General features: G+C 37.5%; 3 protein-coding genes across 4 annotated transcripts; 2 read left to right on the plus strand and 1 right to left on the minus strand.

Annotated features, from left to right (window-relative positions):
• Nucleotides 1–421: 421 nt before the first annotated feature.
• On the minus strand, nucleotides 422–5,724 carry LOC100370644 (prostaglandin reductase 1-like). Its single transcript, XM_002731650.3, has 9 exons — nucleotides 5,619–5,724; nucleotides 5,052–5,097; nucleotides 4,754–4,813; nucleotides 3,402–3,581; nucleotides 3,193–3,310; nucleotides 2,553–2,705; nucleotides 2,234–2,339; nucleotides 1,064–1,182; nucleotides 422–893 (listed from the first exon to the last, which is right to left on the minus strand). Exons 1-9 carry the CDS (start codon nucleotides 5,722–5,724, stop codon nucleotides 783–785), a joined length of 999 nt encoding a protein of 332 aa, XP_002731696.1. The 3' UTR covers nucleotides 422–782.
• Nucleotides 5,725–9,457: 3,733 nt separating this feature from the next.
• Nucleotides 9,458–13,820, plus strand: LOC144359360 (uncharacterized). Of its 2 annotated transcripts, XM_085492616.1 has the most exons (5): nucleotides 9,458–9,777; nucleotides 10,750–11,040; nucleotides 11,482–11,541; nucleotides 11,690–11,773; nucleotides 13,086–13,820. In XM_085492616.1, the coding sequence occupies exons 2-5, from the start codon at nucleotides 10,873–10,875 to the stop codon at nucleotides 13,227–13,229; spliced, it is 456 nt and encodes a 151-aa protein (XP_085348742.1). In that variant the 5' UTR covers nucleotides 9,458–9,777; nucleotides 10,750–10,872; the 3' UTR covers nucleotides 13,230–13,820. The 2 variants fall into 2 exon arrangements, with proteins under 2 accessions (XP_085348742.1, XP_085348749.1); XM_085492623.1 differs by lacking the exon at nucleotides 11,690–11,773.
• A 1,501-nt stretch (nucleotides 13,821–15,321) lies between these two features.
• Nucleotides 15,322–19,916, plus strand: LOC144341988 (uncharacterized). Its single transcript, XM_078005437.2, has 6 exons — nucleotides 15,322–15,801; nucleotides 16,020–16,082; nucleotides 18,038–18,196; nucleotides 18,290–18,415; nucleotides 19,054–19,135; nucleotides 19,555–19,916. The coding sequence occupies exons 1-6, from the start codon at nucleotides 15,337–15,339 to the stop codon at nucleotides 19,755–19,757; spliced, it is 1,098 nt and encodes a 365-aa protein (XP_077861563.2). The 5' UTR covers nucleotides 15,322–15,336; the 3' UTR covers nucleotides 19,758–19,916.
• The last annotated feature ends 236 nt before the right edge of the window (nucleotides 19,917–20,152 follow it).

Here is a 20,152-nt window from a genome sequence, read left to right on the forward strand (position 1 = left end):
CACTTCTGGGGGGGGGGGTAGTGTCACGTGATTGTATTCGTCCGTTGCTATATAACTCGCATAAAATTTCTTTTAAAAACACGCCAATTGCATTTTATCTTTGAGAAAATTACCTAAACAACTTTTTACCTAACGATTTCTTTGGTACATTTTGCTATCTTTTCCCAAAACTTCCTCGGCATTGCATCAGGGGCGGTAAAAACTGCTCGGAGACGATTTATTTGTGACAAAGTAGTCGAAATATAACTTGGCAGGCCCGAGGAACGAACGCACTCCATAACTCGTCCAAACGTTCGACCCCATCCCCCCCCCCTCCACAAGCTAGAAACTAAGTCACCAACGTTGACTCGCTGAAGGCTATTGACGTCATTTTCGAACACTTTCCTTAGCTATAGCACAACTATTCACACAACGCAACATGTTTTTAGGAAAAAGATGTATAGAAATGAGGTTATCAAGAGTATAATATCGCATAAGTATGCACTCAGGCAGCACGGGGTCGTATCAACCTTCGCTACGCATTGGTCCATATGGTGGCCGTACTGCCTCCATGCATATATATGTACTTTGCTATATACTCGTGGTAACCTTATAATAATCTATTATCAAGAACACACGTATAATACACGTATAATACACGTGATTGAGCACAGTACAGTAAAGTAAGAGCAGTGACAAATAATTGCCCAGAGTAACTAAAGGCTAAACAATACTAAACATTAATATTCAGTGAATATTCAGTGAAAGTAGCGATATACTAATGTCTTGGATAAATTCCCAATCTATGTTTTAACAAGAGCTTTGCCAATATTGTCTCCGGTAAACAGGCCGAAGAACGCCTTGGGCATATTTTCAAATCCATCCGTAATGGTTTCGTCAAGATTGATCTTGCCCTGAAAGTATGGATAAATAGATAAATAATTTATTTTAATTTAATTTAATTTGTACAGATGTTCGTGGAATAAATCAATCAATTAATTAATTAAATAACCAACGGAAATATTAATACCAATGTGGCTCACGAAAACACACAGATGACTAGTATAGTATCGACCAAATTTACCTGTAAATACCACTCAGCAATCTGTTTAAACGCCTCTGGATATCTGGCTTTATAAGAGGAGACAATAAATCCCTGGATTTTAAGTTCTTGTATGACAACCAACATATCATAACTCGTGACTTTAAATAATATAAAATATGGATATATTATAAACAGATTTGAACAGATCTGGTACCTAGATGCTTTGAAATAATGTGCACACATGATTAGTCTTTGGGCCATGTTCGTGCGTATTAATTACTTCTTTTCAGCCTGTTTAAGCAAAATCGCAAAAATTTCTGAGCGTATTTTAGTACATTGCATGTTATTTGCTTGCTTTAATGCTATTGCTCTTTCGCTGACTGTTGGGAAATCGTATTTATGTGCGCTTTGCAGAGTTTAACTTTGATTAAATTGTTTTATTTTGTAGAATATGTAGGAGATTTCATTTTAATATTACTACCAGCAACAATAATTCTCGCAGCTCCGACTGCACCATTCCCCACAATCGTCACACCCTCCATTGGTGTACACATATCGATAAGTCCGAAGTATGACTTAATTCTGAATTATAATCCGGCCTTGCAAAATTTAAATTTGTATTATATTTCAATATCGCAATGTGAGCTTTTAGAGGGTAATATGACATACTTAGATATACTTACTTCAGCGAAATTGACAATCATAAAATGTGTGTTGCACCGTGACATTATCATGAGTGGAAATACTCCCCAAACACTTTCACGTTTGTCAAACCCCAAGCGACATTTTGTCGTCACTGCGACGCTCATTCTGCTTCCCAAAGTTTCTTGTGGTTAAACCACCAAAGGTATCAATCTCCCACGCAGAATTCTATTTGTAGCATAAGATCGCAATGTGGCAGAGATATATTTGTAGAAATAGAACTCTGAGTGACGCTATGAACTTATTTGTCCTGTTTCACGTTTGATGTCACACATAACGCGGGATCCCAAAGTGAACGAAAAATGGAATTGTTCAGTAAACAGCCACATATGATAATCACGACGCGCGTACATTCACAAAGACCATTCACAAAATTACGAAAATTTACAATTCTGCGTAGTCTTGCTAACATTTAGTTTCCTTACAATATTGAAAAAAAAAACATTTTATATTTATAAAGTTTTACAAATATGCATATGTTAATATTACTATCACAGTGTAACTTACTTGAATCGGGAACTTGCTTATTATACTGTGAAATTGCACCACAACAACTGATGCGACCATATTTTCTCATATGTTTACGTACAACTTCTGAGAACTTGCCTCCAACCTAGAAAACGAAATTACATTGAAATACGTCCTAGCGCAAATACAACGGGATAAAGCGGCCAAACGAAACATATAATGATAACGTACATTCTTTTCCCACACCCTAATGAATTTTATATACGTTATATAAGTCACATGGGTTCCATATCAAATACAACGCTCGGCGACCACCACTGACTTTTTACATGACGTGAACTGAATTCACTCTACTTACGTTGTCGAAATATATATCGACTCCGTTAGGAGCGGCCAACTTCAACGTTTCGTCTAAATCTATTGTTTTATAGTTGAAAGCTTCGTCAAATCCAAGATCTTTTAAATATTTCACTTTGTTATCCGAACCTGCAAATCCAATAACTCGACATCCCTTCAAAAAAAACAGAACCAGGAATAGTTTATTTATGACATGAACAAGAAAAATCTCAAAAACCTCTGAGTGGATTTCAATGAAATTTAGCACATAGGTATCTCGTGGAATGTGCATAAGGCCATGTCCATTCTTATTTAGTAGCTAATTTGCATGTTAATTATCTCATTCAGTTTGTTCAGACAAAATGTCAAAAACTTCTGAGCGGATTATAACCAAATTAAGTATATGTGTACTTTCGGGTAATACAAAGACATGGTTATTTTTAGGACTATTTTCGTGCATATTAAGTAGCTCATTTGCATATTAATTATCTCGTTTCAGCATGTGTACGAAAAATGTCAAACAATTCTGAGCTTCCTAGATATGTTTTTATAAAACAACAATGGTTTTGAGTTATTTTATATACACGGGTGCTTTGCAGACTTCAAATCGGATTTGTGTTATTTTGTAGAAAACGTGAGAGATTCCATTTTAATATGACTACCTTAATTTTTGCTATCTGCCCAACAATACTTCCCACAGCTCCGGCTGCACCATTCACTACAACCGTCTCACCCTCCTTTGGTGTACAGATATCGATAAATCCGAAGTATGACGTCATTCTGAAATATATTCCGGCATAATGTAATTCTTCAAAATAAATATAAAATACGTGAATGTGTTTCAATACCATTACGTTTGAATTGTACTCACCCTACCATGCCAAGGATTCCCATAGCTTTACATAGTGGGATCTGTGCAGGGTAATGTTCTAGTTGACTCTCTATATCATCCTGACCACCACGGGATATGGTATGACTCCGCCATCCGACCTTATTCGTTGTTAATACGTGTGACCCGGTTGCATAGTTAGTGTTTCTGCTTTGTATCACCCTGTAAAAATAAGTACAGTAACTATTATATCTTTACAAATAAACAAAGTGTGACACAGCCAATTACATTGATTTTTAATATACAGTTATTATATAATGTAAATTAACCTAGCCTGGTGTGTTCGTATTATGTTAGATTATTCGTTTTTTTTTTTTTTTTTTTTTTTTTTTTGCTGTTTTTTTTTTTTTTTTACAATAGCGATGTCGTGAATGTCATTATTTTCCAGGCATTCCTTTCACTTATTTACTATGTCACGGACATTTCACCTTATTACTAGATCAGGTTCATTCACTAAAAATTACAAGAATCTTGCATTCTACACAAACATACAAGTATACCGTATTTCATCTATTAGATGCGTATGCGCTTACGTAATTGGCACATTGGCGCTTCTATTGGAAGTCAAATGTATTGTATTTAAATAACTGAATGTTATTGTTTGTTTTTGTTTGTACTTTACTTTATGGTGTTCCCTTTACGCATGCGTTTAAACCTGATATTAAAATTAAAATAAAGACCAAGAAATATGTTTGTTGGTGGAGAGAAGTATGTGTGTCTCTTCTTGCAAACGAACATCAGGTGACTCGTGTCAGGTGACCTTTCCATGGCACTCTGTAAATTATCTTCCAGTGAAAAATGTATTTCTGTATATTTATGTAATTTTTAAGTTTCAATAGGCAATTTACTCTGGCATTAAAAGACGTTTAAAACATGTGACCTCATTTCTGTGTGCATTGTTCATTTCAGTTGACCTTGTTTAAGTTATATTACAGTCATTACAATGGAAGATTTCTTTTCACTGCTCAATTCATAAACTTAGTAAATAAATAGAAATAAGCAATATTTTTGGGTTAAATGCGTTTCTATTGGAGATGCGCTACTAATGGAGGAAATACACCATACACCTAATCTGGGAACAGTCAGCCAATACTGGTAGATAGTGTAAGATTTTAACATTTAGTGGGAAGTTTGTCACACTAAGACAAGGGAAATATGTAATAGTCTTTACACATTTACACATTTAAACCACATTTTGAAGAACTTAAGTTTATATTATTTATGAACGTGTATTTGTCTCATGTAAGGAGATGATATGCACACACTAGAACGTAGTGCTAGCATCCAATTATGGATAATTACTTTATCTGGTGTTATAGTATTTTGTTTCTTACTTTGCAAGTTGTTGTCCTAACATAACGTCACCTTCTTTCAAAAGACGTCTGCTGTACGGCCTACAATTAAACACGTGAAAAGTGATTTAATTAAGCAAAACTTATTTTCTCTGTGATGATAGTGGTTTCAGATTTTGTGAAATCAGACAATTTCTAAGTAATTACATTACAACTATAAAGGGTTTCTCGTCACAGCCACGTATTGTTTTTAATGATCGATAGCTCATCCATCAACAAATCCATTAAAACAAATCTAAAATAAGTTTGAATCGAGACACATTTGTGTTAATTTGCTCACCTCATATAGGGATCAACAGACAGGTAGATTGCCTCCAGCAAAAATTCTATGAAATAATAATAAAATTATTAAAATGACATCATCATGCATCTGCATCAGTTGAACGTTATAATCTATTTCATGAAACGAAAATGTCAATTCACTGTACATAAAACAATTTGCTAACCGTGCTAATATCGCATTACAACTTCTAATATATGAACTCCAAAGTTCGTCCGGTTAAAGATATGAAGCCTCTTTTGATGGCAACATATATATCATTGAACTGTCAGTGTGTCAATTATTCAGGTAGCGAGGGACTAAAGTCCACACGGTGCGGACGCTACAGACTATGAATGCAATGTAGACTTGTCTTAAAATATATGCATCCGACATTAATCATGACTTGGAAACCCATCCTGCATACTGCCTGGGTCTGAATGTTGTTATATAAAAGGTTAATTCGTTCAATTTCAAAGTTATTGACTGGGAGGTGTCACATGGTGCGACATGTTACCTCCACGTGACCTTGTTAACACGAGTGCGATTTTATATAGAACCCATGCAGTAATCAACTCAATCACTTACGCCCATCTTGTAACTCAGGTAGTTCCTCCTCAAGAAGCTTCAGATCACTGTTCTTGGGAAACCCGTCAAAATGTTTTGCTAAAATGAATTTCTTTGCCTTCACCATTCTGAACGTTGTGCTAGTAGCAGGGTAAGTAGCTCGTGTACCAATGTACTATGACAGTTGCAGATTAATGGTGAATCATTCACTCTGTTGATCATTCACAAAAAGTGATTTATCATCATGATTATGTTACTTTTTTCGTAACCAAGATAACATGTTTCTGAGGTCTAGATTTATCATTCGCGCGTAAATAACTATTGCCTTATATGAAAAGGCTAAGTGGTTCCCATAACTCAAGTAAACTTTTGACAACAGCGTTCACGACACAGCGTGGCATTTTCATTATTCTCTGAATTCAATCGCTAACTCTCCAATTTTAGCGTTCATCCATATGTTTTGTCATATGGTTATATGAGTACTGATAACACATTGTTTAAATATGTAATCATTTGAAGTTTGGCAGCAGCAGAACACTTACTGTTATCCAGCCACTTTAACCCTTATATCAGCTCATTTTTTGAACCAACACAACATGTTGAACCTACATTTTCATATATATAAGCAAATCAAACATTTATAAATATTTAAAAAAGATCTACCCTGAAATTACAAAAACTGAAATTTTGCTATGCTTCTTGGATAAAATCCAGGGTAGATTAAGCCCTGGTTTGTTTGATTACAATCTAGATGTCTGCTGCATTAAGACCAAACGTAAACGACAAACATCCAAAACAGACTTTTGACATTTTTCCCCATTGCATTCAATATATACAAGCCACAAATTGCACTCTGTATTGTTGTTATTTAATAATTTACATTGGTACCCTGAAATTTGATGAGTAAATATTCATCAAAGATTATTCAACTTAAACAACGCCGGTCGAATAGACAAAAGGCAAAACATTAGAGACAAACACATCTCAAAAGCACAACAAAACAATGAAAAACACAGGAATACATTGAGAGAAAGGTAAAGGAAATATTGTACTTCATATATAAGCATTTTGGTGTGTTATTTGTGCGTTTAGGAGTTGGGTGGGAGACGATAATGTTTTTTTGAAAAACATGTACCCAAAATTATTGACAGCAGAAAGGAAAACATTTCCCAGCATGCATTGCAGATTATACATTTTACAGTTTGTTTGTGATGAAACAAACATTTCTATGCATTTTGCATTGAAAAGTGATTTGAAAACAATAGCTACAGTGTTTACCAGTATTGTTAATCTTTAAAGTCACAGTACGCATTTATGTATGCTTTGTATATTACTACAGAGGAAAAATAACCAGGGTCTTCAGACTTGGTAAAATGTGCTCTCCATGTGACTGAAAATACCTAGGCGCATTTCCTAGATCAAGATGACATTGATTTATATTATGTATTTCCAGTTTCCAACAACAAGGGAGAAAAGCTCGGAGCTTCAAACTTGGACTTATATTTCTCTTGTAAGCCCCAGGACACGACAAATTTCAAGGAAAAAAGGTTTATGTGTATTGCACTATGTGATATAACTACAAAATATAATTTGAGGTCAAGGTCACGATGTGAGTTCGTGTGTTTAGTATATAACAGGTCCTTAAGACAATGCGTATTTGGGTCAAAGGTCATGATTACAGTTCGTGTTTATGTAAGTGTGGGAAAAAATAAGGGTACGAGAAATGTTTGGATTACTAATCTCGACATACGTGGCGCTAAGGTATATACAGTAGCATTATATGTCATTTTGCAGTTGTTGCCATATATTTTATATATTTTCCTCATATTGGGGGGGCACACTTTCTTATCAGTACCATACATTTGGTCTCAATGCAGTCTGTGATTATATTACACAATAAATATATCGACAGATTTATTATTAATAGTGGCTGGCATTATCCAAGACAAGACTCCACGAACTATTTGAAACATTTGATTTCAACCTCGCTGTTACAATTCATCTAATAAGAATTTTGTTCTGGGGAAGCTGTCTCAGCGCAGATATGAAATATATATGAATAATTTAATTCATTTCAATGGAAAATTGTATTATACATTCTGGAACTGTGAGTGATGTCTAATGAGAACGTTCTTCTTACATTCACATCAGTCGTCAGTGCTATTCTTAATCAGTGGAATCGTTATGTCAGTCACCACAATGATTCTTTTGACACCAAGTACTGCAGTGCTAGTAATTTATCAGATTTGTTTGTTTGTCTTGTAATCTCAAAACAATACAGTGTTTCTTTCAAAGATTCTAGGTTAAATGCTTTCTAAAATTACATAGGTCTAATATGTTTCGGCCGTTATTGGTTCATCTACAGGCATCAACGTTTCCTTAATACATGTTCTCGGTAAAGATCTCATATTAACGTTCACATGTTATAGAGAAATCTCATACATATCTCAACGCAAAGATACACGAGTGTCAGTTATGTGAACCGAAATGACTTCAGTTAATTTAGTTATATATGGCCACATGTGAAGCAGAATGCGTTCACTCTTTTAGAAACACCTGACATATCACTTCACGTATACCATTGAGTCTTTCTTTTTCTTGCTAATTTGACTATGTAGTGTTGTATGCATGTCAGTTTTTTGTATTTTACTCATGTGGATTTTTTTGACAGTTGTCAAATCATTTGTTTTGTTTTGTTGGACACTTAAGGAAACAAGACAATGTTTACACAGACTGACCGCTCTCAGCATTGGTCTACTAAATGATAACTAACCGCTATACTATAACTCAGGTAGTTCCTTCTCGATGAGCATCAGGTCGCCTTTTTTGAGAAACCCGTCAAAACCAGTTTTACCATCGCCGACTTATGTGGAACGTCAGTTTGTTGCGCGCGGAGACTTGATCCTAATACAGGCTTGATATTATACCAGAAGTGAAGTCATTGGATGTCAACTTAATCTCACACCGTATCTTCATTTGTTTTGAGGGCCTGGTGGTAAAACACGAAACAAAGTTTGTCAGGCGAGAGTAACAGTTCATTTGTTTTATCACGATTTAAAAAATGTTTTGACAACACTTTTCACACAACATTCGTGGACCACATCAAATATTCGTGTGCGGAGGTTAAATAGTATCTTTTGTATTATGTGTTTTGGAACTTTCCAAATGCTTGGCAAATAAGTGAATTACCTTATATCGTACTCGATTGTTCACTGTATATATTATTTTCACGCTTTTATCTCACGAGTGAAAACTATAAATTATATTTCGCGACCGATTACAGGCTTTTGCGGCAACATATATAACCCATTCTATAATATAGTATATTCACTTGAAATTACAATAATTGTCTATTTTCACCTCGTATGAAATTTGTTTTTTTCTCTTCACCCACAATGTATACGACGTAGCGGCCGACTACGCGATATACTACCACGAATCGTGCAATGGAAATAAGGACCACATAACCTATTGGGATTTGGGCGTGATTTCCACGTCAGTCGCAGTTTGGTAGAGGGCGCCATCTTCGTTCTGCTTTTCTTGTCTCCGGTTCCAGTCTTGCGGCCTAATCCTTACCGTAATAGATATGATTATTCACAAGGTTAAATATATGAGTATGCTACAAAAAAACGAGAAAAGTCTGTGTTGTGTTGTAAATATTCTAACAGTGTTTAGAAAATAACAAGCACGCTGATAGTGTATTGTCTGTTCGAAGCTTTATAGGGGTCACCAACAGTGATAGGGGTTGGACTCGATGCAACCCAGAAACAATCAGAAACGTGGCACACAGTATTTAGTTATTTACTCCGGTCGTCATCCGTACATATAGATAGCGAGATTAAGGTCGCATGCACTTCCACTTGCTCATTGAAACCTATTCCGTCGTATGATGTGTAGACTCACCGAGTTGTATGAGTGAGCGCAACACACGTCATAATCGCATTAACTATCTGACAGTGAGCATGTGTCAACGGAACAGCGTACGTCACCAGCAGTGTTGCCACAGTTAGTATGGGATGGGTGACTGGTGTGTTTGATAGCATAATTGTCACAGGCATATACATTTTCGTGTTGACTACCAAGTGGTTTGGATTCGCGTTCTGCTTTAGTGGCGTAAATAATCGCACATTGCACTGACACGCTATTTGTGGTGCCACGTCCCCGTGTAATTGGTTATCAGGTGGGTAGATCACTCGGTGTTTGTCTCCTACTACATCAAATATTTATCAACGACGTGGTTGGGCGGTGGGCGAGCGAAAAGTCATTAAGTTTACTCATTGTATGACGCAGTTCAAGCCACATTGCTGGTCGTAGCTCGATATACACGATATACATATATACACGATTTTTACGTTTTTATAACAACTGCAAAAAAACACTGAACGATGGTAATATTGCATTGATTTTAAATTCCAGTATATTTGTTGCATGATACATACTGGTACAACAGCTGTTCTATTCATAGATAGACTGACCCCTGAACTGTAGCTGATGAATCGCTCACACGTATGCAAATAATAATAAATTATTCAATATGTGACTCCATATCATTAGGTAGTCCCCCCCCCCTTCCTTCTCCAATCCTAACAAAATATGTGAAACCATTTAACGTGTAATGTGTTCTACATAACATAATGACTTGATTACCTCGCCTTGAAAACTCATTTGATGTCGGTCTACACGTTGCCAGAGAATTAGGATTTACATTCACAATATTGAATGCGTGGATATAAAATGAGTTGTAACTGGGACACTAACCAATTTATGGCCAAATCCTAAATTGCTGCGCATGTGCAGTCGGGTAGCCGTTATTTCAACTGATAATGATTGGATTATCATCAGTAAAACTATTAATCACTGGCATATTTCTTATATATTAAACTGTACTGCGCAAAATAGTATGTCACCCCATCATTTCTAACCAAGTCACCCCTGGTTTAACGATTGGTATACCCCTTATTAATAACTGTCAGCTGTTTTTGCAGGCCCACACAACGAGTCGGCATGGCGCCATATATCCATAATTTTCAATTGACAAAGTACTCACATCAGTGAACACTCGAATGACCTTGAGCAAATCATTAACTTTCGGGCTTATCGATAATTTTCGTATCCCACTACCTTTAATAATCCTTTTTTTTTATATTTACAGCCTCAGCCAAGTACCAGGAATTAGTCTTTTCATTACTAGGGGTATATGGAAGATAAATATCCCACAAGGAGAAGTGGATAGAAACAAAAATAAACTATCAGACTATTATGATTGACTAAAAAAATGGATAAAGTCTTGAGCCGAAAGAAATTAGACATTGAAACAGCGAAGACCCTAGGCATTGCCGTCTTAGTGCTTGGCATTGGAACAGTCATAGATGCAATAGCATCAGTACCTGTATGTGGCACTAATTATCCCAGATTGATGGTTCTAGGCATTGCTGGTGTTTTGGTTAGTATATATAGCATTTGATTGGCATAGTCGTCATCCCCTTGTGTAGGCAAATAACACCGAATAAACGGCAAGGTAAAGACTATGTCTAATTATAGTAAATACGTACTGCGTGCGTGACTCGAACCGGCGCTCGCGTACGGCACCTAATCGCCTAGCTTCACGCCACTACACGTGTTCCCCTCGGCCACCGGGCATCCCCAATAAAAGGATGCTTAATAACCGAGCTTATTACGTGCAGAGAACGTGAAACCCCTTGTGTAGTTATGGTAGGAAGTACGGCACTATGTGCCACAAGTTTGCCTACTCAACGACCGATCGCGAGAAATCGTAAACGCTATCTATGTTGATTGATTGATCGATTAATCGATTAATTGATCGATTTAATAAAGCAATGTATATTTATGTTTGTAATAATTTGTCCATTTTGCTTCCCTGTAGGGATGTTTTATCGGTAACTATGGATTTTCAATTGTTCCAAAAAGGCGAGATGATAAAACGGTATGTATGTCGCGACATTAATATATATCATGTGATTGGCACGTGATCCTCGTCGTGACAGGTTCATATACATGACGAATGTGCAACCGTATTTCTACTCATCTACCATTATTTATCTTTAATTTATGTATTATGTATTTTTCACCAGGTTTTTCGCTACATCTGTGGCTCGTTTCTGGTGTGCTGTGGTTCCATCGTTATTCTCGTTACCTCGTGTGTTCATTATGTTTCGGTATGTTTACAATTTATGTAGACTCCCCTGTATCTCAATATTGATGAATAGTGTCATACACACAATATAGAACTAGATATTGATATCACAATCATGGGTTCGTTGCGGAGTCGAGTTTTTGTTATTGGGCGTTGTTACTTAATACGCCACAATCGTCGCATTCAATTTGGGTCCCATGTGACGGATATAACGTGAATCAAATGCATTTTTTTACGCGCAACTCAAAAGCAAGCTATGTGACGACTGTCGTGCGCTGCGTGACGACTCTAGCGTTGTGTGACAACTGTAGCTCTGCGTGACGAATGTGGTGTGCTGCGTGACGACTGTGGTGAGATATATGGTGACTGTATTCCACTGTGTGGCGACCGTGGCGCTGTATGACGACTGTGGTATGCTGCGTGACGACTGTGGTGAGATATATGGTGACTGTATTCCACTGTGTGGCGACCGTGACGCTGTATGACGACTGTGGTATGCTGCGTGACGACTGTGGTGAGATACATGGCGACTGTATTTCACTGTGTGGCGACCGTGGCGCTGTATGACGACTGTGGTATGCTGTGTGACGACTGTGGTGAGATACATGGCGACTGTATTTCACTGTGTGGCGACCGTGGCGCTGTATGACGACTGTGGTATGCTGCGTGACGACTGTGGTGAGATACATGGCGACTGTATTCCACTGTGTGGCGACCGTTGCACTGCATGGCGACAGTGGTATGCTGCGTGACGACTGTGGTGAGATACATGGCGACTGTATTTCGCTGTGTGGCGACCGTGGCGCTGTATGATGACTGTGGTATGCTGCGTGACGACTGTGGTGAGATATATGGCAACTGTATTCCACTGTGTGGCGACCGTGGCGCTGTATGGCGACAGTGGTATGCTGCGTGACGACTGTGGTGAGATACATGGCGACTGTACTTCACTGTGTTGCGACCGTGGCGCTGTATGACGACTGTGGTATGCTGCGTGACGACTGTGGTGAGATACATGGCGACTGTATTTCACTGTGTGGCGATCGTGGCGCTGTATGACGACTGCGTGGAGATTGTACTGCTGCATGACGACTTTGAAGCGTTGCGTGCAGACTGTGGCGCTGCATGGCAGCTGGTGATGTTGCACTTCATAAAGACCGTTGGCTGTGTTACGTATGTAGTCCGCTGAGCGACGTCAGTGGTACGCTGCGTGATAATTGTGGTACTGTGTGACGGCTGTAGTACGTTTCCCTATGATCGTGTCATTGTCGTCTCTATGTCATTATAGATGAATGCAATATGTAATGCCACTATCCTCATATATTGTTCCACAGGAGCCATGCCATGGAGTGGACGAGACAGCTATTGCGTTCGTGGCAGTGCAAGCCAAGCTAACATTCGCTGGTATTTTAATTGGCTGTGTCAGCCGCAGATCGACTGTAAGCCTGCCCAGTGTTGCGGATTTTGGTAACCTCTGACAAGATCACAGTCCATAGCTCAACTAATCCCGGTATCAAATATATATAGATAATGCTTGTAACGTAGGAACTAGTATATATGTAGCATGCATGGGCGTTGCACATGTTTGTGTACATGCTATTTTTTGTGTATTCATGTTGAGACAATGTGACATACCTATAATTGGCTGTCATTAACACGTGGTTTTGATATAATATGTTTTAATCTGAAGAAAAGTTTTTATAATACTGTTAAGTTGATATGTATGGAACCGAAGATATATACAAAAATATTACTTACTAGATTACTTGAAAACGAAACTTGTAATTATTATGTTGAAGTTAATGACCAAGTCTGCATTTGTTTAATATTTCGTCTGTTATTGTGAATGATATGTGTTAAAATTGTGCAATACTTTTTAGGTAGTTTTGGGGGTTGTATGTTTTTCCTGCTACAACGGAATTCCTCCCACAACGGAATTTGTATACTTAAGGTTGTTTATATTGTTGATTTAATTATATACGTCTATTAAATGGTCAGTAATCAGTTATGAAGTTGAAATAAAACACTTTCTATATTGTTGGTTCATGACAACAATGATGCATGAGGAATTTCGTGTGTTAATTATACTATTATGGTATTGACAGGATGTATTGTTACTAGAATGTCATGGGTGTCTGACAGATGTTACAATTTCTACTGTTTGTTTATTTATTTACACACTTTTACTTGGAGTCCCGAGTTCATTTTTATCGGGGCTCATCACTATAAAAAAATATAAGGAAATATAAATATAAAATATAAGTTTACATCACACAAACATAAAAGTATCAAAATATAATATAATATAATAAAAATGTAGTTCACATGGGTATATTCTTAGGAATGAAATCACAGAAATGTGTTGTAAAACAATTGATATTCAACGTTTTCTTCAACTCTAATGGCAAGGACTCCCATAACAGAACGGTGACTGAAAGTTTGCTGCCACCATTTGTTCATTTATTAAAACAGATACAGGTAAATAGGGTTTCTGAGATGAGACATTCCACTCCAACAGTGTGCTTTCCACAGGACTTTGCACAACTGTTATCATACATTCATCTAGAGACAGTGTTATTTGATCAATATCTGAGATGGCCACCAGTCGGCTACCTTTGATCTGATTGTGAAACTAATTGCCATGGATATGTATCTTAATATAATGTAAGCATAACATTTAAATGAAAACTAACAAAGCATGTTCAAGATGGTTACGGTTTTGTCGAATGTCTCACTTATTCTCAAGTTCCTTTCAAGAAATCTAGCTGTTTAAAAGTTACTGGTGAGTGCTTTGGTGGACTATTTGTGTTCTCAACATTACATGATTCGTTTTTATCTGACTTTTATTTTTGATTAACTGATTGTTATTTATTCCTTTTTGCATTGCAAATCACCATGGCAAAACAAAAGAACACCATTGATAACTGTTTTATGTTTGCAAGATATTGCTCGGGTCAAAGACAAATATCTGAACAAAGGGAACTCTATGACGAATGACGAAATCTCGGGTTTTATGTGGGGTTTTCATATGATGCTAGAAATAAAGCAGATACTGTCTCCCGGGAAAAAGCAAATTACAAGACACATGCAAAAAAATAATGAATTTGGTCAAGAGGTTTCATAAATATGACTTCAAATGGACGAGCGGAGACCGAATTATAATTAGTTCGTTCAAACGGGGACTAATAATTAGGTCGACTTCCATTCACATTATATAGGTCGCGTGAAAATGTGAGTGGTGTGGTACGCTAATGGCTGGATGGGAACGCGACCTCATTATTCACCCAACGATACCACTATTACGATCTTTCCGTGTGGTGGCGCTCTATATATCATGTAACCACATTATGTATGACGTAATTTCGGCCATATTGGATATGCTAATACTATATTAGCTTTCTGACTGATCCACTGACATGATATTAGTTGCACATTAATGTCGTTAATGTTAATGAGTGTAACTCTGGCAATACTTACCCCCTACGTGCATATTAACGCGGGCAACGGGTGTTCGTTATGACAGTTGTTAATGGGTAAACAAAAAATCAATTTGCAAAATGATCTGAGAGAGTGAGTGGAAAGAATATGGCTGAATTAATGTTACCTGACAAAACAACGCAATATTCAAGTCACAATGTTCAGACCGAGCAAGCTGATTTAATATCAAATCCCAGTTTTACTGACGCAGACGATAACAACGCTGCCATGGGAGATGAGTTGCCTACAAACATACGGGACTCCACAGAATCACCAAGTGTTATGACGGGGTCCGATAACATAAGCTTTGAAACTACAGTTCTGGCTCAATCGACAGTTAACGAATCATTTGAGGAAGACCTGGGCTCTGTCACTCCCAATGAGCCCTCGTCATCCGCCGCCGGCGTACATGTCGAATGCCGACATGACAGGAAATTACCACGCGTCGTCGCGCTGTCCCTCTGCGTCTTCCATATTGGACTAGGGGTAATTTTGATATTTCTCGGTTTAGCTGCCATAGTGAAAGCATGTGGATACTATGACGTAGCAGCTCCTATTTGGACCGGTTTTCTGGTAAGTAATTACATGTGACGTCAAAGATAATCCACCTCGTTATTTTTTCTATTTTGCGGTACAGTACCGGTCCTAAATCATACAAACAGTATTCTACTTGATTCGTGACCAGCGAGAAACACAGTGTTCCATACGTTCGATTCAATCGGTGGTCGCTAGCTCACAGTCATGCAATCAGTATTCAATTGACAATGAGTTTTGTTAAATTCCTATTACAGTCGGTTACTAACGGTGTTGTTGGCATGGCAGCGACGATAACTTTCAATAACGACAATAGAACGGTAAGTAGTGGGGATAATGAGAGAAATAATCTATTTATCATATTGCATAGCCTTATTCCGTAGTATAGAACTTGTGTCTCAAATTTACATAACTTATACAAAACAAATAATCACTTTTACGACAGTTGAGGGTACATATACGTCCAAATCTCTCCATGAAAAGTTTACTCCATTAATATTTGGCGCATATAAACATTTACACTAATTTCAGTAAGGTGTGTAAAATTTCTACTTCTTCTTTTTTTCATATACACTCCCATTTACAATAATAAAACCAGTTGTTGCATTAATTAATTCTAAACCATTAGCTTTTACAACACTGTCAATGGAAACACGTTGACTCACATTAGCATTACTTTCAATATTACCAGTAGACAAATGGTTATCATCTAAATTAATGTTTCCATGTTTACTGCCAGTTCTACCACCATAGTCCCTTATTTTGTGAGAACTCAGTTTTCAAATGTTCAAAAAGTTTACAAAATGGTGGTGGACGGTGAATTTTGTTATTAGCAATATTGCTTTAACATTCAAAATACACAAGCATATATTTGACGGCTGATTGGAAAAAAGTCTAACCTCAAATTTACGTTCATTTTTTCCCCGAAAACTTTCACCCGAAGCTCAGTTTTGTAACTGACCAAATAGATGTGTCATTGCTTATAAATCAATGTTTATGACAGAGGTATAAGATCAAGAGACAAGAGGCAAAATCATTTTTTCAAAACTAGGGTTATTAATCTAGTATTTCCGCTTACTATATTCATTGTTTGTTGGTCATAATTACTATCACAGTTCTGGTCCAGACCAATGTTCTATCAGGTGAAAAATTAGAATCGAAGCTCATGGAGGATATGTGGCGTTGTGGACAGACACAATTAGTCTGTTCTTTTTCCCATCTTACATGAAGTGGACGTATGTTGTTCATATTTTCCTCGTAGATTTAGTTTAATCATCTATTTTAATCTTGTTAAAAGAACTTAGCCATTTTACCAGATTCCCTTGATGCATACACGTGCTTTTCTCACCTTTTCCCGTTACCTCTCATTTTCTTTGTATAATCTTCACAAATACGGAAATCGATGCCTTTAAATGGTACGGTGGTTGTCGTCGCGCAGCAAGTCTTCTAATTTTATGTATTTTACACGCGTTGTGTACGTCGCTATGTGTCCCATATCGAACAGAACACGGAGTGACGACCACCGCTCTGTAAGTTTACTTGCTGCTCCAATTATCAACATACGTTGCTCAGGTTTAAACGGGCAATAGTTGTTAGATGGATTTATAAACTTAATTCAATAGCTTCAGCCTGACAAATTACATCAGGTGCCACGTTTAACCGCCCCCCACCCACTCAGGGCGCAGGTATAAAGAGTGGGCCTTAAGAAACTCCAGGGGCGATGACAGAATTGACAAAATGCAAAGGGAAATATCCCGTATTGACCAATAACAGAAAAAATAATAAAAAAGAAAATTATATTGAATTCATCATTACATCAATTCATCAAAAATTAAAATGAATTCATAATTGAAAATAATATTACAAAACTAAGTGAAGAAAACAATCCCCCGAGTTTATAAAAAATTCCTAAGATAAAATAATACAGAGGCGGCGGTACGAAATCTAGACCCTCTGAAACGCTATTTCATGCATTTTGAGGGGCAAATTTTGCGACCGCCCCCTGCCCCTCCCCCAGTGCCGCCACCACCGTAGCAAAATCAAACATGGCAAACTAGTTACTAGTATTAGTTTCCTTGACAAATCATAGCGTAAATCAGGTAAATTCAGGAAGAAAATATCCAGACAATTCAGAAGGCAGATGGAACAATATGTCTACCTGTAATGTGCGAATCTGATTGGCTGTCATAATCATGAGATTATAATAACATTTTATTGTAATGTACATCCAATTGGATGATGTACGTAATATGTATTTATAACTTTCTATTCCCAGTTATCGTCGCATGTATTGCTGTCAATTCTGGTGTCATTCGTTTGTATTGTGCCAGCTGCATTATCAATCAGTGCTTCATTAACAGAACACGATTCGTTGCTCATCAATGGTAAATGTTTTGTTGAAATGTGTAACTGTCTGCGAGTGTGTTCGCCTTACGTAAGTATTCGCTAAATAATAACATTAACTTTCACAGTACAGGACGTAAACTGGGTTTAATATGAACTGATAAAATGGCTTTTATCGTTCTAGGAGGAGCGTTTGTTTGTCGATATACTCATTGCAGTGACGTCAGTGGCGACGTGCGTTTGCAACGTCACATCTTTCATCTTGGTGGGCAGCGTTGCATGCTGGTCAACTAGATCGTCTTCGCGCTTGGTAAAATAACAGAACGTTTCATATTTCTAACGTCGTTTAACCTGTTAATGTAACATTGAATATTTGAATCAAATCTAGTCTCGATGTATCTCTATGGCATTAACTCGTAATTCTATGAATTATGAAATGGCCGAGCATCCCCGGGGGTCCGACTTAAAGAATGATCTGGTACGCATGTCTGTGAAAGAAAGCGCGCTAATATGGTGTTCTTTTTAAAGAAAAGCACGTTAACGCGCATTACGCGTTTAGGGTTACCATTTCAGTCAAAATGGACAAAAAGGGTGTCTTTTCCGGTACTGCCAACGTGATAAGGGTGGTTATTTTTTAATTGAGATTATCGGTTTCTTTATTGCTTTAAGGAAATCAATGATCGCAAAAACGAGGAAAACGTCCGCTCCCCTGGTTAACGACCCTCGATCACGGGCGATCACGGCATATGACCAACCCGTGCTTACACTGAAGGATCATTTTGAAAACCCCTTTCACGGACATGGGTTCCAGCTATTTCCACAAATCGAACCCCCCGGGCGAGCATCATGATTGAGCAGAATCACGCCATCATGGTTAAATTTAAAAGGGGAGCAAAGAGCGCCATCACACGACGAGAAAAATTTAGGGATTATTATTCTGCATTTCAGGGAATCACCGATCGTAGCTGTTCCAGGTTAAATTCCAGCCTTTGGTTGACGAGGTCACCTTCCAACGTGCCATTTGCCGACGGTATGTATTGAAGATTTCAATACTATAAACAAACATATACAAATAGTTGCATCCGGGCGATTATTTGTCACAAAGAATTTCTCTGATACATTTAGGCCAGTTCTGTTCTCTGTTCCACTCTCAGTACGTTGCATTGCAGCACACTTCACTGTGTTGTACGTTCACTGTTCTGTTGTGCTCTTCTCTACAGCTCTGCATTGCAGTTCATTTATCTGTATTGCTTTGTTCTTTTCATAATTGTCAGCTAATATCTTAACTATAACCAATTGGGTTTGTCATTTATTCACTGTTTGATAAATTATGCTTGGCTAGCCAACCTGAGCCAAATCGGGTTGAGGGTCTGTTTAACTAACTACAAACTAATCACTGTGTTTAGATTTCATAATTGAACGTCATTCCTGTGAATTGCTTGATTTTAGTTATAATAACTCACCCCCGGGTACACTTTATGGATGAACACAGAAGTAAAGACCACATGGTGTCCAATGATGACTGGAAGTGGGACAGGAACTCCGAATTAAAATGCCTCGCGCGCAAATGGGGGTTAATGATATACCAGAAGAAAACGAAGAAACCAATGAGCATGCGCAGTACATCTAGTGACGTGACCATTATCCTCTGATTCTATCGTTTCAGTGAATGTGTTCTTGTGAATATTTGTATTCGCTATTTATTTAAAGACGCCAGTTCCGTTCATAAATTATTATGTAATTTCGAGTCACTAATATTCTGACCAGTTATCAAAAATCAAAATAAAGCTTGTTTTACTGATCGACTATAACACGTTGAGTGGCGTGTTTGGCACATTGCACTGACTGGATGGAGCACACAGACTACATCCAGAAATACAAACCAATCTGCCACAGCGACGCAATTCCGAATGGACAATATTAAAATGGAGCAGTCCATTATATATGTGACATAATGGCATAGATGTCTATATAACACATGTCTGGGTAGTTAACACAGACACCTAACAATTTTAAAAATCATCATTCTTGCATACCATCGCATATA

This window comes from Saccoglossus kowalevskii, chromosome 1, assembly GCF_978046115.1.
Source record: "Saccoglossus kowalevskii chromosome 1, keSacKowa6.1, whole genome shotgun sequence".
NCBI classification, from domain to species: domain Eukaryota; kingdom Metazoa; phylum Hemichordata; class Enteropneusta; family Harrimaniidae; genus Saccoglossus; species Saccoglossus kowalevskii.